This window comes from Chamaea fasciata, unplaced genomic scaffold, assembly GCF_029207755.1.
Source record: "Chamaea fasciata isolate MVZ Bird 193981 ecotype frontalis unplaced genomic scaffold, bChaFas1.0.hap1 SCAF_8, whole genome shotgun sequence".
Taxonomy (NCBI): domain Eukaryota; kingdom Metazoa; phylum Chordata; class Aves; order Passeriformes; family Sylviidae; genus Chamaea; species Chamaea fasciata.
The window spans coordinates 28,207,874-28,234,012 of NW_027094093.1; the positions used below are offsets into that span (position 1 = coordinate 28,207,874).

At 43.9% G+C, this 26,139-nt stretch overlaps 1 protein-coding gene across 2 annotated transcripts in view; it reads right to left on the reverse strand.

Moving 5' to 3' along the window:
• Positions 1–26,139, reverse strand: part of SEMA5B (semaphorin 5B) — a 265,869-nt gene that overhangs the window by 13,568 nt on the left and 226,162 nt on the right. For both annotated transcript variants that reach the window (XM_066190263.1, XM_066190264.1), the window contains exons 13-22: positions 25,507–25,624; positions 19,789–19,970; positions 16,687–16,830; positions 15,051–15,198; positions 13,554–13,779; positions 12,700–12,918; positions 10,629–10,799; positions 9,552–9,701; positions 8,617–8,661; positions 5,253–5,458 (exon numbers count right to left, since the gene is read on the reverse strand). In XM_066190263.1, coding sequence (XP_066046360.1) covers positions 5,253–5,458; positions 8,617–8,661; positions 9,552–9,701; positions 10,629–10,799; positions 12,700–12,918; positions 13,554–13,779; positions 15,051–15,198; positions 16,687–16,830; positions 19,789–19,970; positions 25,507–25,624 — 1,609 coding nt within the window. The remainder of the gene's footprint in view (positions 1–5,252; positions 5,459–8,616; positions 8,662–9,551; positions 9,702–10,628; positions 10,800–12,699; positions 12,919–13,553; positions 13,780–15,050; positions 15,199–16,686; positions 16,831–19,788; positions 19,971–25,506; positions 25,625–26,139) is intronic.

Here is a 26,139-nt window from a genome sequence, read left to right on the forward strand (position 1 = left end):
AACACATCAAATTAAGTGGCAGGACACTGAAACACAAAGTTTTCCATGGAGAAGCAAACATCCTCAGAGACCAAGGCTGACTTTGACAAACATTCCTCTAGGGCACTTGACAGCTGTTTAAATAGCTTTAACTTAAACCACTGGCTGCCTCCTCTCTATAAAAAAGGTGTGATTTTCAGCAGCAATGAAAATGACCATCACCAAGAGAGAGACATTTAAAATCCATAGAGATTCACTTTCCTATATCCTAAGCTCTACTTTTTCACAGAATATTCTGAACTGGAAGGGACCTACAAGGATCATCCAAGTCCGTCTCTCAAGAGAATGGCCCATACAGAATAACCTTGGCATTAAGCACTGTGCTCCAACCAACTGAACTTATCTTCCTTTTGCTAATTTTTTCAAGGTTGAAAGCCACACCAAACACCCATCTTGTTGTTTTATTCAGATAGATTCATCTTCCAAAGACAGAATTGGTTTCTGTGTCTCAGCTCTCCATATTAGTATTTTATTGCCATGAATTATTTGGGATTAGTAATGAAGTGTGAATCCCAGGGCCAGGAGTCCTTCGCAGGGGGTGTTTGCTCTGCACTCTGTCATTTGTTTCCCAACAGCATTGTTCTCACTTCATTAGAAAATATTCATTGTGGCTTCTAATTTATACAGAGTCCAAGAGATCTACTGATTATTCCCCATGTTTTCTGGTAAGTGCATCTATATTTGCTGTATAATTTCAGGCAAGTGCAGGACTCACAGTTCTACTGAAATTATTGCGTATTGTTGTAATGTCCTAGAAAATTCAGATACGAAGTGATAGATCAAAAACTTAGTTTCCCTCTTTCATTGCCATTTCCTGCAATCTCACTCAGTTCTCACCTCATCTTTTCCCACAATAAATTTAATCCTTGACATAAATGACTGTTTTGCTTCAGTGTTTGGCCCTTAGTTCCTACAAGAGCAGTGATGATGCCAGAGAAGATGCAATACTCAGGTGCTTCCTCAGCTTATTTGAGGCATCAGTACAGAGAGTTTTACTGCATGACTCACAACTAAAGCTGTGTTGAAGGAAGGAAGGACAGAGGGAGGTCTGTCCAGCACAATCACAAGGAAAATCTGCAGGATCATCATCAAAACCATCCTGCAAACTCACATTTCTCACTGATCCCATCTGGCCTGATCCAAAGGCCATTGGATTTTGGATTTGGACCAATATGCAGACGCCTTTGTCCAAATCCCGCGTAGAATAAAATGTTGGCTCTCTTTACTGGCAGAGGATTTAGCAATAGGAAGAAGTTCAGTCCAAACCCTTTCTCCATGTGTGGCTGTTCCAAGAGATCCTAATTCACAAGGGCTCAATCTTGACCCTACATCCTCCTGCTTCTACTGCAGGATCATCTGGCTTTCCATCAGCACAGCTCTGGTAAGTAACTCACAGAAGGCATGGAGCAGCTGAAGCAAGATGTTAAAAAGAGGATCTCCTTGCTGCTTTGATAGTCAGTTATTATCTAATCGACGTGGCAGTACTGGGAAGGTTGTAGGTGGTTCTGTAACCCATCATGCCAAAACGTGAAGAGCAGATAATTTTTATTTCATTATGCTTTTGTTCTGCACAGTCTTCAATATTTTCAGGGTGTTGTTTGAACTTCAACCAATTAATGAAACATAAACTGCTTATTAGGTGACCCAAAAGGTCTCTCCCCTACAATGTGTGAATACCAAATCAAAATCAACGTGTTGCTGGTAAATGCATATGCATGAAATCTTTCAAGACATCATGGCTAAAATAGCTAATAATAAACCCCACATCATTATTGAGAAAGCAGAACAGGAAGGGAAAAGGAGCCAACAAAAATAAAACATGCTTCTGCAAAACACTGCCTATGCAAGTTAGCATCAGCTACATGATCAATAGGTCACCATTATGTATAGTATTTACATCTGATCTGTATTACTGCACTGCTGTGCTGAAATGGCCAACAAGGCTCATATCAGCTAGCACTTGCTTCATTAAAATCTGCCTTCATATAAAATTTACCTTGATTTATGAGTTTCCATTCAGTGCTGTACATTTGAATGTAACACTGCCAAACTTTCTACAGTGTTCACCTGCTGACTGTAGAGCAGAGATACTTCAAGATGAAAACAAACTAAAGATGGTTGCAGAAGGCTTATTATTATCAAAGAATGGAAAATAATAGACTTGTGCATATGGCCAGCCTTCTGCTACCATCATGTCACTGTGTATTATCATTTTCTGTTACTGAAAAGTAGTCTACACACCCTCTCTTTCCTTAATCCTGGATTTATTAACTCTTATACACAGACACACACACATACAAACCTACAATTATTCTTTTGGTTTCATTAAAAATTGTTGAGGGTGGTTTTCTTGGTATCTGCTGAGTAGAAGCTTATTTGGGTTCAGAATCTGGAATCTCAGGTGCTTCCACTTTCTTTCTCATGTAGACATTTTAAATTCAGATAGGCCCGTATCCAAGCTCAGTCCAATCCTTCTTTGCAGGACGGTGAATTTTAGCTTCTCCATCATTTTAATGTTTATATTGTGGCATCACAATAAAACCACACGTGTTCCTTGAAGGCATGAAAAACTCCTTCCTGACCCTTAAAAAAATCTGTCAGTTATTCCTAAATATAAACCTGGCTAATAACAAGTTCCATAAGTAATTACACAGCACAGAGCACACAGAGCCTTTCCTTTTACTTCATTAATGCTCTATGCTTCAAGGGAACACTGAGGAGTGGCAGATTTGTAGTATGAAATTAGAAATTTTCAGCCAAGAGCTTAGGAAAGGAGGGGCAATAGAGAAGGTGAGCAGAAGGAAATACTCAACAGGGATGGAGAAAAGGAGGCTTCACTTGACAAATAGATTTTACCCTTTCTGTAAATCTCTTTGCCTCATTCACCGCTCTGAAGTGTGTGACTTTGAGTTCTTCTCAGCAAGTAGCCCCTTGCTCCTAAACATTTAGCTTTGGTCTGTCCAATGACTGCAGATTTATGCACTTGAACTCTTTCACTTCCTAACATTCTGTAAATAAGTCCCATCTGGTCTATCTCTCCTTGTGTCCAAGTCCCTTCTCCCTCCAGCGTAAGTCATACAGTCTCAGTTAGCTAATGCCTTCCTTTAAATAAACCAGACTTTTCAAAACTTGATCTAATGCCTAAGCTCTTTATGTCCCTCGAAAGAAGACTCTAACAGCTGCTCACTGTTACTATACACTAGATCAAGTATTCAGAGATGGATCTATGAAAGAGGTCAACTCCCTCCTGACACTACATTAACTAATCTGCTGCTATTTTAAACTTTGCTTAGCTTTGTTATTACTTCTACTTCACTGCACCACTTGACATAGACATCGTGGATTTCATAACCCATTTACCCAATTGATCAAGATCGTTCTGTGAACAACCTCATCCTTCTAAAGTTTAACCATTCTGCCTATTTTAGCATCATCTGATAACACATGATAGCACACTATAAACCAGGAAGAAAATGTTAACACAAATCCAACCCTCTAACTACCTGCTTTTCGCCACAAAAATAAATTTTCTTTATTGTTTGCTATGCGAGAAACAAGGGAATACTCTTGCTCATTTCTTTATTCCTGCAAGCCTTTTTAATCTGGGTCTTCCTATTGACTTTGCCACAGCAGCTCCCATAACAGAAAGGATTACTTGGAAGTTTGATGTTTCCAAGATCAAGTCCCCGTTCTTCACCTGTCTTAATAATTTATTACTGAACCTGTATATGCAGAGTGTGTAGAATAATACATCCCGTGAAACTTTGTTAAAAGTCTGAAAATCCTGATATGTCTGCTGCTTCCCTCCTATTAGATCAATATTTATTTAATTTTAAAAAGGAATCCAATTTGCTTGACATGATTTGCTTTCCAAAAATCCATGCTGACTTGCATTATGATGCTGGAGTCTTATTAAACTGTATGCAACTGTAGTCTTAAGCTTGCTAGCAAATGTGTTTTTGAGACTGCATTTATAGGCAGCAGGATCCTCTGAGAGGCTGCAATGCCCAGCAAGGATTTCACCACTTTCTTATTATACTGGTCAGTTATTTTCCAGCTCAAATTGTTTTCCTTTAAAACAGCAAAACAACACTGACCGTTCTGAAATTATCTGATGCAAGCTCTTTTTTCTGATGTGCGTTCACACTGCAAATCATAGCCATGTATCAGGAGTTGTCCTGTGCCCAGCATTACACAATTCCTACGTAGGAACAGTGCTCAACACCCGGGGAGTTTAGCTGTGGCAACGGTCCCACCACTGATCTTATTGTTGGGTCTTAGTGAGAAGCTGGGCCAGACCACCAGAGGCAGACAATCAAAATGTCAACAGCACGTAGCTGTACGAAGGAACAAGCAGCTGCAGGGCTTCCTTCTGGCTTGTGTTCATGTCCCAAACAATGCTCCACACTGTTCAAGCGACCCTAGGCAGGTTGCTCCTCCTGTGGTGACGTGAAGCCCCTCCACCCATGCAACTGCTCACTGCTCTGATCCCACGCCTCATCAGGAGACTGATGCTCAAATCCAACGAAGTGCTGCTGTCTCAGGGTACTGTCTGTAGCACCCTGGGTCCTATCTGCTCTGATAATGGGCAGTGCTCACTTTAGCAAGCCAACATGCCAACAACACACGCCACTTCAGCACTCATCTCCTAAGGCTTCAGCTCCCCACTCTGCTACTGCCACTGAATTCTGCACAGCTGCCTGGGGTAAGTTCTGTCCTGTACTGATAGAGGGGGGCAGAACCCTCTCTGCTTTCTCATTCACTCCAATTTGGCAGTTACCAAAGAATTTCCAAAATCTCGTCCTACCAATGCACATTTTCCCAGCTATTTGTGCAATGAAGTTTCCATTTTTATTCTTCCTCCCCTCCATTTCCTCTTACCACGCACTAACAATGCACTGAGCTGAGCTCTTAGTGATTTTTTTAGAGGACAATTTGTGTACATTCAATAGTCAGAATGGGCTGGAGTATCTTGGTATGTACTTGCCAGACTGGCATTCATCAGGACTGTGAAACAGAACAAAATCCCACTGCAGTAATGAGGCTTTTTAACCCCTTTGTGACAGCACAGCTAAATGCCCTTTCAACCCCATGTATAATGCCATCAGCTGGGCACAGAAACACAGACCTACCCAGTTCCAACCATGACATGAATACAGAATTTATTTAGGCAGTATCAAGCTGTTTGTGGTATTTCTCTTCAAGTACCCTACCTTGAACTCCATAGGGGTGTACTTCTCATTCTTGGGGGTTGTGTTGCCCTTGTAATGGAGATGGTTGGGAGTGGTTGGGTGGATAACAGTGGACTCCTGGGACTGCCTCTGGCAGCGCTGGCAGTACACGTAAATCACAAACGTTAACAGGCTGGAGCCGAAGAAACAGGAGACCCCAGTGGCAATCAGATGGATGAGACTAAAACCTGCGAGGGAAATGACAAGAGATGCTATTTTTAAAGAACAGCCCTTTTCCCTCCCCTGACAAGACCACAGGTGCAAATCAGAGCAGCGACATCTCAGGATCAACATTAATAAGCCGCTGAAGCCAGAGTGTTACGTTCCAACATAAACTGACATAATCTCCCTGCAAATCGGTCTCCCCACTGCAGCTCTGCCTTGTGCAGTTTAACAGGTTCATGCATTGTTTCCTCAAAGCTCCCTCCCTGTCTCTCCTCTCTCCCCTCTATTGATATTGAAACTAAACATTATGTTAAGCTGACAGCTAAAGAAATGAGCCATACAAACAATGCACATTAATGGATTCCAAAGCATGTGCATGTCATGGAAATAAGGGGATAAAAATGCTCAGTGTTTCCCTGCAGGGGAAGGAAGGGAGGAAAAAGCCCTTTCTGTCGGCTGCCCAAAATGCCTATGGGTCTGTGTGTGGGGTGGGGGAGATACACATTCGTCCCCCTTGTAATCCAAGTGTGCTCAGCATTCTTGCTTATTCGTGGCATGCCATTGCCTTGGTCTGGGCTGCACTACCTCTGAGGTGTATTTGTACCGCTAACAGTGAACTAGGGATCCTCTGGAAAGATAAGTTGGACAAAGGAAAGGGGGGCAGGGCTTGAAAAACACTTCTTTGTTGGCTTCCTCCACAAATTGCAGAGATAGGAAATCAGTTGCAGGCAGGTGCTGGCGGGGTAGCTACAGTGCAAACACTTCAAACAGAAAAGCTGTTAGACTATAAAAGCCTCCTGCAGAGATGTCTCCATGAGGGATTGCAACAGCACCCTTCAAGGCCGGCACTGACCCCTGGAAGGAGCTGTAGCTGGGCATCCCACACACCTAACTCACAGCTCTGACTGGTGAGGGAAAACAAAGTCAAACCGCGCTTCTCATTCCTTCCTCACCTCACTGAGTCTCACACCCATGGTAAAACCCACCACCACCACATCTCCACTGACAACGGAACCAACAGTAGTGACCATTAGAGACACCAAGTTATCAAAGCAACCAGAGGCATTATGGGATGGCAAAACTTTATGACCCTATTGTATTTTGCTATGTGCAGGGGGGACTATACAGAAAAGAATCAGCTATTTGACTCCAAATGCTTCTGCCTTTCCTCTGCCTTTGCTCTGTCATCTTTCAAATATGAATGGCAGAGGCCCTAGAGCCTGAGGGGACCCTCTGACTACTGGCCCCAGGGCAGCTGTCCCAGGGGTCAGTCACATCGCCTCAGCGGCGACTGCAGCGGTAAATTTCCTGTAATACTTAAAAAGCCAATTCATTTGGACAGACTGCTGTGTTGACTTGACTGTGTGCAGAGAAATGGGGCTACTCAGAAGTGGCTTTAAAGGAGGCTCATTCTTAGTCTGATCACGGTGTGCAGTTTTTTGGTGCCATCTTACATTTTAAGTTATATGCTTTTCAAATAGCAGATTCTGCCCATTAGTCAATGGCTCTCATCTAATCTTTAGTTAAAAAATATCCTTCTGGTTTTAAAAAGAACAAAACCAGTAGAGTTCTACAGCAAAGTAATGCACTTCAATCATAATTACAGTACGGAACATACAGAATTTGTTAGATTGATGAGCTACATTTATTTTTCAAACAACACTATAAAATTCCATTGCAAGATTACAGTTTTCTATTGTTGTGGATGATGGTCCAAAAAAACCCAGCAGAAATATTATAATTTCCTACTAAACGTCACAAGACTTTTTCAAAGATAAATTTCCTTTCTAAAACCCTCTGCCTGTTTTGCATCACTCACGAGACCTAAAACACAGAATATGCAACTGTGTTCAGTAAAGCCACATGACATGCTGCCACATTCTCCTCCTGCCCAGCTTTGCTTATATTGCAGTGAATGTTTCATTTCACTGCCACATTTGCAAGTCACAACATAAAGCTCTCTTCTATTTCACTCTCACCTTTGAAACACCCATCTGATTTTTCAAATGAGTTCTGGCTGTATCTTAGGAGGGGAAAAAAATCATATTATTTTGTTTGCAGCATGTGAGTCCCCAGGGGGGAAGCTTTCTGGTTCATCACTTTGAAAATATAGATTTTCTGAAATGCATCAACAGAATTTCTATTGATTGGCTTCTTTGCCAAATATTGTAGAACACCACATTAATAAATAATATTAGCTATGGCAAAATGTAGATAGCAACAGCAAGTACAGTGGTGGTGGAAAAAGAAGGAAATGTGGGTACAGTGCATAACAGTAGAGTGCAAGCTATAGCAAGGGGTCCTGGAATCAAAGCAGAACCATTGCACCCTCTGAGTGAGAAGGAGTGATGCAAGAGGCCAAATGTTACATTGCAGGGGCTGAAATCTTAATTCCACTAATTTCTCTCAGCTGCAAACTGAGAAGCCACATTTCCATGCCACAGGTGGCATGCCGGTTTTTGCCACGATCTCCACACGGAGAAGAGATTTTGGCAGCCTGAAGATCATCTAGATTTCAGGAAATCAGGGATGTGATGCTAGCAGGAATTGGCATGGCCATTAGTGTGAAACTAGCATTCTAAAACATTAAAGGAACCTGCCATTTTCTTCAGTCTGCTTTTTTACCATAAGGGCTCCCAGGGCAGTGGAAAAGTGACACTAATGACTGGATCTTTCCAAGTTACATGCAGGAAGGAGACACAGTTTCTGTGAGAGGTGAGAACCTGAATGAAAGGAAGTGATTGGAGGACAAGCATAAACCTCTAATCTCTTCCTATATCAGCAAAGGATCTGTCTAAGGGACCCTGTTCCCTGAAATCTTTATAGGTTATTTAAAAACACCTGCCTCCAAACAGCTGGAAGCTTACAGTGGTGAGTGGGGAATAATCTTTTCTTCCACCTAAACCATTCACCCTGGAGGTAGAGAGACACAAGCAATTGCTCTCTGGTAATTAATGACCCTCAGTGGCCACCCCAAACTTCCAAATAAATAAGAATCTTGGAACTGACAAGTGGACATGCGATACATTCCTCCAGTCTGACTCAGACAGCAAGACTCCGGTGGAATTAAGGCTATCAGTGGGACGTGAGCTGTATAGATTAATGGTTTGGTTGATACTGCACAGGGAGAAAAGAAGTCAGGTTAAGATAAAAATAAGATATATAGTTAGTGGTAACCTACCTCCACAGTTCGTGCTCTCATCGATGCTGGAGGCTGGCAGGATCACTAAACAAAGAAAAGAAGATTGGAGAAAGCTGTCATTTTACCATCCCTTTACTTCTTCAAGTAATTAAACTCTCTGTGCTACAGACACGAGAAGGTGCTCATATGTCCTGCAGCAAGCTGAGAGTCTCCCTAAATTGAATTATAAGCTCATGGTTTGAAACACATGCAACAAAACCTCTGCAAAGATGTAACAGTTCAGCACTGTTACCTGATCACTCTTTAGCTTCTTCAATCTAGGGAAAAGATGGTAGCTGAGAAAACCATGAAAAAGAATACCATTGCCTAGAGATCTCAGATTTTTAAGTCAGTGCACTGTAATCCCAAAAAAGAACATGTGGAAAGGCATTATTCAGTCTAGACTCATATCAGATATTTGCCTGGGAGATTCAATTTCCAGAAAGCACAGGATGGAATATGCTGATGACCATCTGTCCATCAACAGTGTTGCTCTGTTAGACCCCGGATTAATCTCCCACCTTCACACCCCAATTTTCTGCATCTGCCTCACCTTAATTCTTTGCCCTTTTGGGATGTTTTTTGGATACCTGAAATCAATGACCTTCTGTTGCCCATATGCATACTGAGAACAGAGACATAACCCAGCCTAAGACAAACTATACACGTTTTAAAGCTTCAATTCAGGTGAAGCAATACTAGTTATTTGTTACGGATCAAGGTAATTCTGTTTAAAAGGAATGTTAAGCTGCTTAAGGGAAAGCCATTTACCCTGTGCCTGCCATGAGGGAATTTATAACGTTTGTCTATTTCCTTGTTTTTCTAGAAGCATCCGAGCCCAATTTATAATAGAGAAAATCTCAGCCTAGTTTGACAGTCCAAGCACAAGCTGCTTTCTCGAACCACCCTGTCCTCCGGGATGACACGGTACATACCAGGAATTTCATTGTACAGGCAATCCTGGTACTGAGTGCTGTTTCCAACACACTGGGAGGAGTCCGGGCTGTGCACCTCACAGTAGCGGCTGCGGTACTGGATGCCCTCTTCATTGCACAGGCTCCACTCTGACCACTCTGACCAGCCACCTGAAATCCAGGGTCAGGAAAACACACACACAACGTTACCAAGAAGGAAAAGGGCGCTTTGTAGATACCAGATTCTCCCATGCTGAAGAATCCTAGGTCCTGGCCTGGGTCTCTCTCACACATCTATTCCATGGGTCCTTACTGGATTTAATTTTCTCAGTGCAAGCATCACACCCTACTTGTCAGGTTGTAGTTCTCTTAAGATGGACTAAACCAACCCTTGGTGGAGCACTGCACAGAACAAAGCTGTCTTAAAAGCCCCTATATCAGCTCTCTGGTTAAAGACATACAAGGAGCAAGGTGGGGTAACGTTGCACCAGGATCCCCAAGCTTTTGATGTGGCCTCCCAGGGATACCTCAAGCAGCCAGCACAAACTAGAGCTCTCCAAGAGTTTTGCTGAGGTTCCTAAGAGCACAAGTCAGCCTGCACTGCATCAGAAATACATAAAGGTAGTGCAAAACCAGCACAGATCTAAACCCTATCCTCTGAGTTGTATCACATGCTGATCCACTGTCTGTGAAACAAAAAGTAAGGACTGACCCTTCAGCAACTATACAGATTGCCGCCTCATGACTCCTTTTGTTTGTCAGGTCAGCTTCCACACTGAAGAACCAATCTCCCACTTTTTCAGTTACTACTTTTTCAGTTACTTTTTCAGTTACTTGAAAGGGATCAACCATTAGCAAAATTTTGCATGACTGGCACCAGAATGTCAGAGCAAGGGCCAGTGAACAGGCAAAGACAAAGGGGTTGCACTGCAGATAATGCTGGGATGTCTCCTTATCCCCTGGCTCAACAGACATTGAATAACTGACCAAGACACTTGTAACTGGTGGTGTTTCTGATTTGTTTTTTAAACATTTTGCAGCTGTGCCTTGCTCCCATCAGCATGGAAGCCAGCTGGAGCAGGGCTGAGAAGCAGCTACCTTGGCAGGGGTGTGTGTTGCAGAGGGCCTCCTCGGTGTGCAGCCCGATGCAGATGTCCTCCCCGCTGGACGGAGCTGGGTTGGTGCAGGTCCGCGTGCGCTGGTAGTGCCCACCCCCACAGGTGGCTGAGCAGTGAGACCATGGAGTCCAGCAAGACCACGACCCTTTCACTGGAGGACATTGAAAAGCAAGCACAGACAGGTAGAGGCCATTGGTTACTCCTCTCACTGAGACAAAGCTGGAGAGCCCCAGTGCATCACCTTGCACATCCACCCTGCCCCCACTAGCAAGCAGTTTCCTGCACCCCAGGACATTTGGGCCTGACAACGAGAACTTCAAGAGAGGGTACAAATCCACTTCACTCTGTGGATGCAGAATGAAATCTATGCAGAAAAAGATTCTGCATCGTAAAGTGCCAAAACCAGAAAATATTCTTTGTTGCCGTCATTAATATTCATTGAAATATTCTGCTCCATTCTATTCCTTTCCTTTTCATAAAACAGCATTGCTGCTATTATTATTATTATTATTTATTATTATTATTACTACTACTACCACTACTACTACTACTACTACTGCTACAATGACTACTATGTTATCTCCTGAAACTTCATAGCAACAGCAGATTTACTTGGGAATAAAGTGCTGTAGCACCGAAGTGGAGCTTATATGGCACCTTTCTGTGGGAGGCCCAAGGCCTCTAGTTCCAGCCTTCAGGAAATAGAAACTCAGAGGCTTTTTTTATTGACCCTGCTCATTGCAGGGGCATTCGACTAGGTGACCTTTAAAGCTCCCTTCCAACCCAAACCACGCTATGATCTAAGCATAACCCCATAAGAGGTTAATAATAAAACTAGGGAGGGACTTAAGATCCCTGAATCCCGCACCCCCCCACCCACTAAACTGCCTGGTTTGCAGGTCCACATGCCATTAATTCAGAAGATAATAACCTGATGACTTAGAGCAAAATAAACCCAGGATTTGTGTATACACATTGAGTGAGGCAGGGAAGGAGGGAGACACAGAGAAATAGTAATCATGCACTCAGAACAGATTATAAAACATCAGAGTGTCCAAGGGGAGAAAACAGCACAGAAAAAGGGCACAGACATTAGTGAAAAGCCACTGAGAGCTTCCAAAATAGTACTAATAGCTGCCTTTATAGTGCTAGAGTTATTTCCTTTTTATAGGCCATAGAGTGCAATATTTGACACTCCTGCTATGCTCTTGCTGCACATTCTGATCATATCTGCATTTGAATTTTATCTTTGTATTGAATTTTAGAATCATAACAGTACTACTATAATAGAGCATTTTCAAGTGTAGGCCACAAACTGTATTGCCAGGGGTAGATAATTGCTGGAACTGCAGAGGCAAGGTAATTTGTGTAAGATCACTTAAATTTACTTTAGACAGTTATTACAGAGCAAGGAGAAGGATAAGTGAGAGAGAATACAGTTGTCAATGGTCTATTACTACTATTCTGGACCAGGAGTGCAACATAAACATGAGGACAAACTCGAAAACCAGGAAACCAGGCAAGAATACTCCCTGCTGGCTGTGCAGGAAATGGTAACTGATGTCAAGAGTAGATGCCCACCGCAAGAACAATACGTAAGCAGGAGAGGGGGAAGAAACAAGTGTTCACAAGAAGAACCACCACATCAAGCATCTCTATACAGTATTAAGCCACATTTATTAAGCCTGCCTCCTCATCACGGAGCAGATGCATCGTGATGCCCTCCACTGGATGGAGCATCAAACCTTCCTGAAGCAAAGGATTGCTACAAGCCACCATACTACTTCCTCTAGAGGATGTGGCTAGGGATGTTACCCTCTGAGCCGAGGTGAAACCTAAGTCAGCACTAAAGATGACATACATGGGTCATTACAATAGCTTTAAAAAACGTAAGGAAAAATCCGCCCCCACCCCCCCCAAAAAAAATTTAAAAAAAAAAAAGGCAGCTTAAGAATACTGGTTCTGTGGTTGTGGCTGTTGTTGTTGCAGCTCTACCATTAAGATTTGGGAAAATGCCTCTGAATTTCATGCAGGAAGATGATCATGGTTACCTGGGCAGGGATGAGGATTGCAGTCTTGGTACTCCATCGCTGACCCCACACAAGGCAAGCCACCATTTTTAGGTTCAGGGTTTGTGCATGTTCTCTTCCTGATCCTAAAGCCCAGCTCACAGTCCCTGGAGCAGGAAGACCAGGCTCCCCAAAAGGACCAGCCCCCATTGATAATCCGTGCAGAGGTCTTACCAGTCTTGAGGAGGTCATCAACAAGAGCTTCAAGGAAAACAAACAAGACACCATAACATCACAAATTACTCATTTGTTGGGCTTTTAAAAGCTCATGAATAAAATCAGGATCTATGTGCCCTGCAGAATAGTTTCTGTTGAAAGCCCTTGCAAAGTTTTTTTTTTCCAGAGCTACAGCTAAGCTAGACAGAAAAATAAATTTGTAGTCATATAAATTGAGTCTGCTGGTAACCTTGATAAACGACCTCCCTAGGAAGCAAATTGTGGCAGTGCAGGCTGTGCCCTCAAGATGCTGCCTTGCATCACAGCAGTCCTGCAGAGAACAACCTGAGAGAGTGCACAAGGGGAGCTCCACGGAGAAAGAAAAGACACACTGTCCTGAGAATAGCTCTTCTCGTCTTTACACCCTCATTACTCGCCTGTTGTCTTTGGGGCAGTCTAGCAGGAGCCAGAACAAATCTATACACTGCCATAAGCACAGAGCTCACGACTGTTTATCTGTGTCACAGGGCTCTCCCCATCCCTGCCACTCTGCAGTGACACCGGTCGTACATGTGGACACTACTGCGGACACAGTCAGGGGCCTGTTGTTCCAAGAGCATCCCCCTTCCACCACCACACCTCGGCCTGCCCCACAGTCCCTCAGAGCTGGCAGGACGTACAGTCAGTGTCACACACTGCGGAGCCATCGTTGGGGCAGAACCGACTCTCGGTTTTCTTCCTCCCGAACTGCAGCTCGTGGGGGTCCGACAGCTGGGCCCGGCACGTGTAGCGGAAGCGCTGCTCCTGGCGGGCGCCGCTCTGGGTGATGTTGACAGGCATCCACGGGGTCCAGGGCGTGTTCCTGCGCACCTCCGGGCAGCTCTCCGGGTTGCAGGTCTTATATTCCTGCCAAGAAGGAAAACCACTCCCTCCTTACTTATTAAACAGCAGCAGCCTAACTGGCAGAGGCTTATTTACGCTTCAGAAAATAAGGGGGTACTCTCTGGATCCCAAACAATCCCCATCCACCTCGTCTGACCTCACAGGAAAAAGTCAGTGCTGGGCACGGCACAAAATGTGGTGGCTATGGAGGCAGTGGTGGTGCATAGGTGGACTTCAAGGATAACCTATACTAGCTATTTTTATGTCTCCCTCAGGTTTGTGTTTCTTTGCTGACTCAGAGTCCTGTGGGGCTTCAACAACTTGGTTCATTTTGGGCAGGAGAATAATTCAGGCAATAGATAATAGTAACAGCAAACAAGTTTTCTGGTCTGACCCTGAGATGCTGTTTTCATGTCAGCCTAGAGAAACCTCAAGAGGACAAAATGTCAGTAAGGTTTATTCCTTGAAAGTTTATCATTTTATTTTTAATATGGGTTTAGAGTAGATCTTTTTACAGCTATTTTTGTTTGGTTGGCTTTTCAAACTCTCTAGTGAAGGTTATGAACCATTTGTCATCCTTGGTCTAGAGCAGCCATTGAGCACAGACAACATACTGGCTGGCTGGGAATGGGGGGAATTGAGGGTTTTACAATTCTCATCACCAATGGGAGGAATTCCAGTGACAAACATTTGTGTCCTTAATTTAAAATAACTAAATAAACTACTCTTTTCTGGCAGAGGGGAAGAAATGTAATGCTTCAGGACTTCATGATTCTAGTGTAAATACCAAAGAGTTTGTGAAGAAGAAATGGGAGGTTCCAGATCAAGTCTGCTTACACTGAAATGAAACCCCACAAAACCAATTAAAACGGCTGCACAAAACAGCTGCCAGAACAGGAAAGGGAAAGTAAAGAGCGCAAATGGGGTGTTGGAACTGTTTTTTACTCAAGTATGAGTGTGCAACTCATTTCTGATGTGTGTGTGGCCTTCTTGACTCAACAGGATCATCCTTGAGAGTGGGTCAGAAGAAAACAGCATGTATAGTGCTTTCAGATAAAGGACTTGGTATCAGCCTACAGAGGCCTAAGGAAGAACTCTGTACACCAGTCTATCCCTAAATCTGCCACCCCTCTGTTTCCAAGCTCATTTCAGCATCCTCTGCAGCAAAAACTGAGGACAGCATTTTCTTCTTGCTTGAGAAATAAAACCACAATGGAGAGGGAAGCTGAATGCCCCATTCCTCGATGCTACTGTCAATAGGTGCCCCTCATGCAATGTCTGGAAATAGTACATACCACAGCACAGCCTGGACATGTGTTTCCATTTTCACAGGACCTCTGCCTTGAATGAATCCCTCCACCACAATTCACGCTACATTTATTCCAAGGTCCCCATGAAGACCAAAAAATTGGTAATGGACATGGACTGTTTTCATTACAGAATCTGAAAGAAGAAAGTGCATTGCTCAAAAAACTCCACGTCAGCACATCCGAGGGACGAAACTGTGTGGGATGCAAGACTGCACACTGCATTTGGACGCAACTGATGCATGCACGGAGAGCCAGCGGAGGCTGACACAATGTCAGATTAGCAATATTCCTGTCCGTGGAGAGAAATGGAGCCTTTGTACCAAATGGGAGTGGTTAATCAGGCTGAGCTCAGTGAGGGTGAGACAGTTGGAGTAAATGGTGGAGATCAGGTTTTCTGAAGTGCTCTGTCTCAAAACTTTTCCACAAACACTGAGTCAACAAAAGAGGTCATAAACAGAAGAAGTGTCACAAAGAGAGAGTGGATAGCAAATATTCTAAATGGGATGACTGGTGGGAGGACAACTCAACAGTGATCTGTCACTAATGGCAGGTGCTAAACACCTGACAGCCTTCTCTTCACACAATCTGGCTTTTACTGCTGCCTCGACCCTAACAAGCTACAGTTTGTGACTGGATCATATATACACCTAAAGGCAGGCCCTAAGTGAATGCTATCTCATGTTCTGTGTCAAAAGTAACTGTAATTTTGTTCAGCTTTTTAATTAATATTGTTCTCAAATTAAATCACATGGAACTGCAACTGACTCAAAAGTAGTTTTTAAACCCAAAAAAGACCATTGTGAATGGACACATTCAAACCAAACATTAAAATGTCTTGAAACGTGGAAGTTAAATGAATTGCTCTTTTTATTCTGAGAAATGCAGAGACATATGTCTTAGTGACCACTCAAGGGACAAGCAACAGCCTATTGCCAAGTAGAGGTGGCCTTTAATGAAATGTCAGGCCTGGAAAGAAGTTGGGATGCCTTGAAGCATGTATTTCATAAGGGGCCAAGCCTGAAGAAGCGTTATAGTGCAGATGGCTCTGTAGGTTCAGAAAGTTTTGGGTTTTAGTAATTTTGTGTGAAATTTTCATAGTTTGGAGGGGGACAAAGATATTTTTCTGATACCATGCCCTGCAAAAACTCAAGCCTGAATCTATGAGTTAAGCTGTATTTTGCCTTGAACTGCTTTTGGAGCATCAGCACAAGTAATAGAGACTTGGGAATGATGTAACTGGCAGTGAAAGCTGCACATACTCAGCTGCCACTCCAGGGATGGATCAGAATAGAGTAACTGGGTCTATAAACTCTACAGTGCCAACAGCAGGCACAGCTTCTCCCTTTGGGGAGGAAGTCAGCCCTCTGTGTGGGACAGGAATACTTGTGAAGGTCTGAATGGGCCTTCTTGGGAGTGAGGGCAGCTCAGAAGTGTCTAATGTTCTCAGGCTCACTGAAAGTGAGCGTCCATTCACAGAAACAGCCACACCCCTCCCAGGCTCTGGGACTGCTTCTGCTCTGTGCATTGAGCCCCAGCCTCAATCCGCCCTCCCAGCCACCACTTCCAGCTGCCAACGTTACAACCACAGAAATGAACACACACCACCTTGGACAACCCTTACCTTTCCTCCCTGCTCTGTCCAACACAGACCCTGCCCCCATAGCGTGGAGCGGGATTGCTGCAGGATCGTTGCCGCACCTGGAAGCCAATCCCACAGGAGGTGCTGCATGGGGCCCAGGAAGACCACGGTGTCCAAGCGCCATTTCTAGCAAAAAGGGTGAGAGAGAACAGAGTATGGGAGAAGTGCTGAACTCATGGGAGAATAGATTATTCATTTCAACCAGACTTTGTATCAAGGGAGTTTTTTAAAAGGGAGTTTCAAAAGTGCTTAGCAGCGGCCTAACTTTCCTCCCTTTGAAGTCTCTAAGAATTGGAAAGGAAGACAACTAAGCCAATGCTGAATGATTTTGAAAATGTCTCCCAGGATTTACTGAGCAATAGTGTGGTTAGTGTGATTTTCATTGACTATTCCCCTATCATCTTCCCCACATATCACGACCCTGCTCTTCTGACCCAGTGGCTGATCCCAAAGTTGTATGTCCTGAACCTTTCTGCACAAAGAGTTCAGGTTTTGAGGCTCATGAATGCCAGCTGTACTGAAGGATGTAAAACCCTACTCTCTGCTAATTCAGTAGGTACTGATGCTTTAAATCTTTTACAGCAACACCACTGCCAGCTCCCATGTTTTTATCACAAACCTCATAATACTTTGTGTTTTCCTAAAGCCTTCAGCATTGAATCCTATTAAGTGGAAATCTCAAATTTCATTAAAAATAACAATAATTGCTTCTAGCTTTCATGGCCGCCTGCAGACGTCACTGTAGTGTGACCTTAAATCTGTAGAAACCAGAGGCAATTAAGAGCTCAGAGGCAGCATCCGAGTTTCATGGTTTAATGAGTGATCACATCTCTGCTGAACAGTGGCAACAGCCTGAAGCCAGTGTGATGTAAAACCTCCTAGTTCACACCTCAGTGCTGGAGACATTGGCAAAGCTCCTGTGAGAGGCTGAGCATGTGCAGGTGCCTCAAACGTGTGCTTACACAGAAGCCAACATTTTCATCTTTAAAATCTTGCATCTATTAAAGCTCACCTTCCTCTGATTTGGCAGTACTGGGCCTTGAAGTAGGAGAGGAGGAACCATATCTCATCTATTCTGTGCTGCAGGTTTCATTTCATATGGAGCCAGTGGTAATGCTGTCTTATAAAACTGCCTAATCTTGACACTTCAGTGCCCTAAGCCAAAAAATATCTTTTCTGGGTTTTTTTCTAAAGAAAAACCTTTCTAAAAAGTCTAGTCAAAAAACAACTCAGGTGCTCTCTGGCTCTTGAAAGCTAAGCTTGAAAACAGATGTTAATTTTCAAAGCATTTACTGAACTAATAACACTGCTGGCAAGAAATATTTTCTGGCATAGCACCAATCAGGGCAGAGGATGAAAGTTAAAACCCCCATTGCCCTTCACAGTTTTTGTATTTTTTATCAACTCTTGCCTGCTCTTGGCAGCTTTATTTCAGAACCCTGTTAGATCTTTCCCCCCTCCTCTTCTTGTTCTCTCATCCCTCTCTCCCTTCCCCTCTCCCACCCCAAACAAGGTCAAAGAACAAGAAATCCATCCATAAAAATCCTCCTATTCTATATTATTCTGCTATGTTTTAAACCACCTACTACCTCACCATTCTTTATCCAAAAGAATGATTATATGTAAAATCATGAGAAGAAAAAAAAAATCAAATGGAAGATTGCTGTTACTGCTGCAAAAGGGGCAAGTAATTTCTACTAAAGAAATCCTCAAAACCCCAACAATTCTCAGCATCTATTTGTGTTTCAGGATTTTAACAGAAATAAAGACACCTTCCACTTTCAGATCTCCAGCTTTTTAATAGAACTCATCTTTAAACATCCCACTCCCTCTCTGCAGAAAGAAATCTCAATGCCATATGAAGTCAATTAAAGGAAATTTGAGGGTTGAAGCGGATGTAGGATGACCAGATGTCCCTATTTTTCAAACCATGCTGTTTTCATATGTCTTAAGATTGAATAATCTGTTTTTCATCCCCTTCTTAGAAGCTGTTCCTGCCTCTTTTGCCATCAGAGCAGTGCTGAGAAATCCATCCCACTGGCATGTTTTCCATTTGCCACTGACGGAAAAAGCCTGCCTGGGGAAGGCTTTGCTCAGCCCACAGCGCAACACAGGGGCAGGAATGACTGCACACCTTTTGGGCAACACAGCCCATAACTGGAAAGAGAGATGCCAGTTAAAACATGAGTATTGCTGGATTTTTGGTGCCAAGGGCAGCACTAATCTCCAGGGATGAGTCAAGAGGCAGCTGTCCTTAATGGAATGAATGTTTATGGAGAAGATAAAGTAGATAAAAACTGTATTGACCCAATATTTACCAAAATGCTGGCTGCCCCCACCCTGATTAAATAGTGCTTACACTACTGCATCATCTTCCCTTGAGTCATGACATGATGTAGTCTAAGGGTGGTGGGGTAGCAGGGACACAAACACGGCTATGTTTGGGCACCCTACAGAAGGACATTTAGCTTCCATGCTGCCAAAGCTGAGCTTCAGGCTCCCGTGGGCAGGCAGCACTTGGGCACAAGCTGAGCTGCCTGTGCTGTTCCAGCACCTGCTGGCTGCCAAAGGATGACGCGCTGCTCTCACCTGCCCAGCAGACAGACTGTGCTGCAGACAGGTCACAGACCCACAGAACAAGGCAAACAAGCCTTGCCTGGAGCCAGGCTCAGCCCTGTCCTTACAAGCGTTGCTCTGAAGGAGCTCTGCTTGGTTTTGGCAACGTGGCCTTGGAACCCAAACTTTGAAAAACCGTGAGCTTATTGATTTTTTTAGTCTGCTGTTCAGCTACCTGACAACTATCTCTGCCTTACTCACCTCCTCCTGATGGGTCACTACTCACTGTACTGAGGGAAACCAAGGCTCAGTGTAGTGTACAGTAATTTGGGGTGCACATCTTCCAAGAGCCTTGGTTGAGGGCCCTTTGCTCAGAGCCTTTGGGTTTCTTCATTTTACACTGACTTCAAGCTGGACCTCACAAACCTCACTTTGGCTGAGATAAAATGACATGGTCACAAGGAAGGAGCTACATTGTGGACAGACACAACTCTTGTTTCCTTAAGAAGCACAAAGATGCTGAGGTACCTTGAACAATTTGCAACCTCAATCCTGGCCCCTTCACAGCTGCGACCTCCACAGCGAGGACGAGGGCTGTCACATGAACGTGACCTACACATACAGGAGCCTGTGCTCTCCCCATCTGAATGCTCACACAGTTGCCAAGGGGACCAAGGCCCCAATCTTCCATTTGTTGTCAGGTTTTTCACCTATTTTTAAGAGAAAAAAAAAAAAAGTCATTAATAGCAAGTTTACATTTCTGGAGACAGGCCCACAATAGAAATGCCAAACAAAGCTGCCAGGGGGATTAGGATGCATCCTAGATGGGAGCTGCCTGTGCTTGTGAGCAGGATTCAAAACAGAGGGTTGTTTTCAGACAATGCCACATCAATATTTACCCTCCAAATTCCACACTGCATACCTAACATGTGCACACAGGCACCGAGCCGACCCAGCCAGCACCACACCAGGAGCAAGCATCCATCCGCCACACCACACAACCACCACACTCTGTTCCACACTGCACAGCTTCAGTCTTTCAAGCAACACCATGGCCAGTACTGACTGATCCCACTCTATCATATTCCAGCCTCTGCAGGGCTTCCTGCAGAGTGTTTTCCAAATTGGTGTTCATATAACCATAGTGACCAGCTGAGGCCGGGGCCTTACTGAGCCTGGCCCTGTCCAAACCTGCAGCAAGAGCTGTCTCCCTTTCTAAACTGAGCTGTAGCCTAAATGGCCATGTGGATGAAGAACAAAAAGTGAAGGAGACGATGGTGACTAGCATTAATGCAGAGGATCATATAGTCACCTAAAGAGCAAGAATTCATCTCAAGATGATTTATACACCAGACCATGCTGCTTTCTGTTCCCTCTGCCCTTTGTTTCATGCCTGCACAGCCCTGAACAGGCTGGGACTTGACAGCTTTCTGCACACTGTAATGAAGGAAAAATACAGTAGTCCTGGCAGACCAAGAACACAAGAAACAGAACTATTTCAGGGCTGGTGACAACCCTCCAGTACACAGGGTGTCAGAGCTTGCTCTCCTGTGCCCTGTTTTAACCAGTGCTTCTAGCAAAGCCCTATGCTGAGGGCTGGGGACCAGGTTGCTGGGGCCCTTGCCCCTAAGGCTGTCTGGAGAGGATGTGTGCTACCTGCTTCTCCTGGAATCACTCCTGGCCACTACTGCCTTCTTGTGCCCACTCCACCACTACCGCAAAATCCTGCAGCCCAAGACCATGTCTTGAAAGCTGCCCTGAACACCCCTGTCCTGGCATCCCCTCTGCTACTGACTTGAGAAACATGACACAGAAAGGGATTGCTGCTGGCCCTGCCTGTGTACGGCTACTCCCCTGTAACAGCACAGCACCATGATGTGCTCCTGCCCCGGTGGCTCCCTCCATGCTCCCCACCTCATGCCCCATCCCAAAGTTCCAGGCCTTGCAGGCAGATGGCACAGATGGTGGCTGCCTGCAAGTGGCTCATGCCTGTGGGGTGACCCATGTGGTGGTGGGGTGCTCAGCAGCTTTGGTAAAGCCGCTGGCAAAGGCAGCACTGGATTTGGCCTCGGTGTTGCACACAATGAAGGGTGAAGGAAGGAAGAGGCTCGGCCCCTGGCAAGCAGCCCTGGCCCCAAATCTGAGCCAGCTACCCTGACAATTCTCACTGTGCCATGCTTCACTGAGATCTGCTGCCAGCAGGAAAAGTCCCCCTGGGCTGCCCCAGAGGGAGAATGGTTGTTCCTGCTTTACAGACAAGGAAACCGAGGCACAGAGCAGCTGTGAGCCTGCTCAGGAGTCACGCAGGGAGCCAACCACAGCCATGGGGAAGAGTGCTTTCCAACACTCATCCTCTGAAACATGCTGCTCTGTGCTTATTCTTGAAGATTAGCACTATGTTTAACACTCAGAATGTACCTCTGGTGGGTTGTCATCTTCCCCTCTCACCCATCTACAGCAACATCAAAAATATGCAGCAGTGGCATGGAAGCAACTTAGATCTGATACTGCACTCATCAGGCTGCAGCTGGGGGTTTCAGGCATCTGCTGTAAGCCTTTGTTTGCAATGGATTATCATGTAGTTGTAAAAATTTGCTCTGGGCTGCAGGTTACAAGGCAAGATGCCCACAGTGGAGATCACTGAGATTTGTTGTTGTTGAATTTGCTCTTTTAAACATTGTTTTAAAATCAATACAGTTAGGTTTCTAGAAGTTGGAGGGAGAGAGTCAAAATAAGTACTTTGAGATATTTAATACTAGATTTTTATCTCCTTTTTCCTCCTGCCTTACAAAAGTCATAATCCAAGTATTGGATCATTTCTACTCATTTCTGAGCCAGAAAGCCTTGTTGATTCCAGCAGGGAGTTCTGTTCAGAAATCAATGGTATGATATGGCCCATGGCATCAATTAAAAAAAAAAACCTAACAAATAATTATTGGCTCATAAGTGATACTGGGAAACAACCCAAAAATTAAACAAATAAGCAACCATAACCAAAATGCTGAGATTTATAAACATGTCACACTGTGAGTGTGGGAAGTTTTTATGCTTAAGAAATTACATATGGATTATTATTACATCTTTAAATTCACAAAAATACCTTCAAAAGAGCAAACTTGGGAAGTAGGATAAAACCCCATATGCACTGATCTCTTCCAGGAATACCTTTACAAGGCAAGTCCTTTGAAGCCTATACAGTGCCCATCAGACAGAGAGGACATCTTTAAAAGCACATCTGATCAAATGCCCTTCTCTCACAATATTGCCAATTCTGGAATTCTTGTCTTTTCTAAACCATCATACTCACACCAAAGGCTGCATAGTTTTCTCTCTTCCTTGTAGAATCTAAAAGCCCAAGTGCAGGATCTAAAAATTCAGACTGACCACCCCTAATTCCTGCTACAAGAATATTTTCCGTGTTTGTTCTGATTTTACAGGTAAGACTGGAAACATTCCTTGTTCTTTCAATTAATCTATTCTTTCTCTTAGGATTCAGATATCAATTGGTTATAATTTTGCCAAGCTTTAATTACTTAATCTGGAAATTTCCATGCTAGCTGTTTGATGAGAGGTGAAAATTCTTGCAAAGTTTCAGTCAAACTACCTAAAACCATTTATAAAATCAAATCTAGAGGAAAAAACTATCCATGAGTAGCAATATTTTCCATGAAACAAACTAGTGTTCAGAACACGGAACTGAACTTTATGTCCTCGTAACACCTTTTTGCAATTCCCGTGAAAAGCCATTCCAAAACTTACCAGGGTATAAAATCCTTGGGACATGGTAAAAATTCAGTATTCAGAGATTGATAGATTTTAATCCCAGCACCCAAAGACTTTTCTGTGCACTGGAAATGCTTCAGTGTGGGCCTGAGCAGGATCACCCTGGGCACTGCAGCTCTGAGCAGCTGAGTCCACATGAATTGACAGCAGGGCACAAGACACCCAAAGACAGAATGGGGAAACTGCCACTGATTAGCAAGAAAATGAGGTAGCATGGAACAGATGCAATATGACTAAGATAGGGGTTTGCAGGAAACACAGAGAGGGACTGAGATAAAAACCTGGAAGGAAAATCGTTGGTTGGCTCAGGATAAGGAGGACGGTACACTTTACTGGGAATACTCAATTCCTGACTTGCCAAACACCCTCAACAGTGACACCGTGAGTTTGGCTAATAGGTTATTAGTTAAAGTTCCTTTCCTGTTGGTGGCTCATGTTGGCATCAGTAAGATATCACAAAGTAGGATGTGTCTGTTCTTCTAAAATCAAAGTGCACCTCCCTCCCTTCTCCCAAGCCTCACTCCCTTCTTCCAAGAAAACACGTACAATCCTGTATCAGGACTCCCTGATAAAGCATGGGCACGTACACGGAAGAGCAGTTTAGTTTGTGGAATTTGTTTGTGTTACCATTTCTTAATGTTAAAATGGTTGACATTGCAACCTCAGTAATGAACTCTTAGGAGATTAACCATGTTATCTAGTAATAACGTACAGTAACCATTATCCAATGTATTATGTTAGCACTGCATGATTAAGCCTCTATCTAAAGTCCCCTTAATATTAAAGCTGAGAGTGGGAATCCACGGCACAATGGAGTGCTGTACAAAGATGTTCAGACCAGTTCTGAACAAGCCTGTTTGCTCAAGAGCAGCAGTCAAGTTGTGTTAGTGTTGTGGTTGACTCACACAAATGCCTGGCCCATGTAGGATATAATTCAATAATATGCCAGTTCTGGCTTTAAAAGTTGCTGAATGCCAGTCTCTCAGCTGTGCCAGGACATCTGTTTGTGGGCTAGGCTGCAGAACTCACTGACATTAACTGGGTTAGGAAAAGTTTATTTGGGAGGGGTTCTTTTAATCTACACCATTTCACACTTGACTGTGATCTCACATACAGCTGTACCAGCACAGCTGAGTGCCTGGTGCTCAGCCCAGAAAAGTAGGGTGGGAAAAGCCAGGACTTCTTATGATAATAACCCATCCAACTAAACTAACAGACAGGTCTTTTGCAGGAACAAAGTTTGGTATTGGGTCACTACATTCCCCTTCCCTTTCAGTGCTCATCTGCACATGCTGTTCGAGACCCTTGCTTCTGTTGACCGTGACCTTTGTCCAGCACTGAATACAAGGAAATACTTGGATATTGCTGATGTAGGTGCTTAAATGAACCATCCCACTCCAAGCCAGTGTGAATTCATTCCAGTGAGTGGCAGGGGTTAAAGAAAAAGCAAGCACTTGCATGTGGATTTTAAACAGCTTGGCAGCCTGTCAGTGAAAGAGCACAAGGCTGATATATGTAAGAGAATAGGAGCATCTACACAGAAAATAAACTATAATGGAATGTTAAAATAAATGTAAAACTAGCACCCCAAGAACAGCCAAAGCTCCTGAATATTCTGTGCTGGATTTTTATGACCTTGAAACAATGATCTGGAGTAGTTTATTCCCTAGTGCGCACCACAGCAGACATGTTCAAACTAGAGGATTAACACCTCACACACCTATCAACAGACACAGGCATTAAGCAGGACGAGATAACAGCATGGGCAATCAAGAAGCACTGCATCCCAGTTCAACACAGGAGGGTTATAAACACACAAGCCTCTGAATCCAGCAGTGAAAAACTTAAGCCTGCCAAGCTGAGGATGGATTGAAGTAATGACTAATATTTCCTGGGAAAATATCTGAGGAGTAAGGAAGATAAGGAGAATAAACATCCCAGCACCTCCAGACAGAAATAGCGTACTGAAGATATAACCCATCCAGTCCTCTCTCCCTATCTACTGGACTTAGCAGTATTAACATGCTAATTGACGTTAGATAATAACAATGAACATTAATGACAATTTCTCCTCCACCTTCAATTTATTTAACAAGGCTGGTTTTTCATCCCTAGCCATCTCGGAGGTACAGTTCAAGCAGCAGGAATTATACTCGGCCAGACAGCTTCTGCCAGGCACTGGATATTGTCATCAGAGAAGGGTGGGTGGCTGGGAAGGGAGCTGGAGAGTCAACTCCAACTGATTCAAGAAGAGACACTTCTTTTCTATATCCATCTCTTGGAGACCAGGGCCAGGAAAAAAGGCCATCTCTTTGCAATATCATGTAGATTTGGTCTCAGGTCTGCTGGAGAGACATTAGAACAGACAGACTCTTCAGGCTGCCACAGACTCACCTTTCCTTCTCCCTTCTACACACACACACACATCAGTATATACAAAATATTTCCACCCCATCCACTTACTGGGCACTCAGTAATATTTTGGGTCCAGAGGCTCATGTCAGAGCTGTCCTCAATGGTGGTGCATCGCTTCTGCTTGCTATCCCAGCCACAATAAGGGTCTCTGGCTCCCAGGCATTCCCTGCATGGGCAAAGACAAAATATTAAAGCCCTTTAAGACTCTCTAGCTCTAAAGACATCTATTCAAGTGTAGTCCTTGTATATGACAGCTGTCAACCGCACCAAGGCTCAGCAGAAGAAACAATTTCTTTAAGCAGAGGTTTACCTGCTTGGAAAGAGGAAAAGTGAATAGAAGGGTGATAGGACACAAAGCAAATATCACCTCATAGAAGCTGTAGATTAAAAATCAGTTCACTCCTCTCCAAGGCCTAGGGAAAGAAAATGACTTTACAAATTTTAGTCAAAGAACACTTGTCATTGAGATATCTTTGTGCCCCCATGTAATCACACAGCAGGCCAAATCTCACACAAAGCAACCTCTGTGACTATGTTTTTTGACACTGTGTCCATCCAAAGGGGTTAGACAAGCAGAATTAGCCAATGGACCGGTAATAAAGGCTTTCTATTAGTCTTGGCCTTTGCTGGAACAATGGTTTCATTTATAATCCCAGCATCAAGATGTCAGTTTGGAAAAGT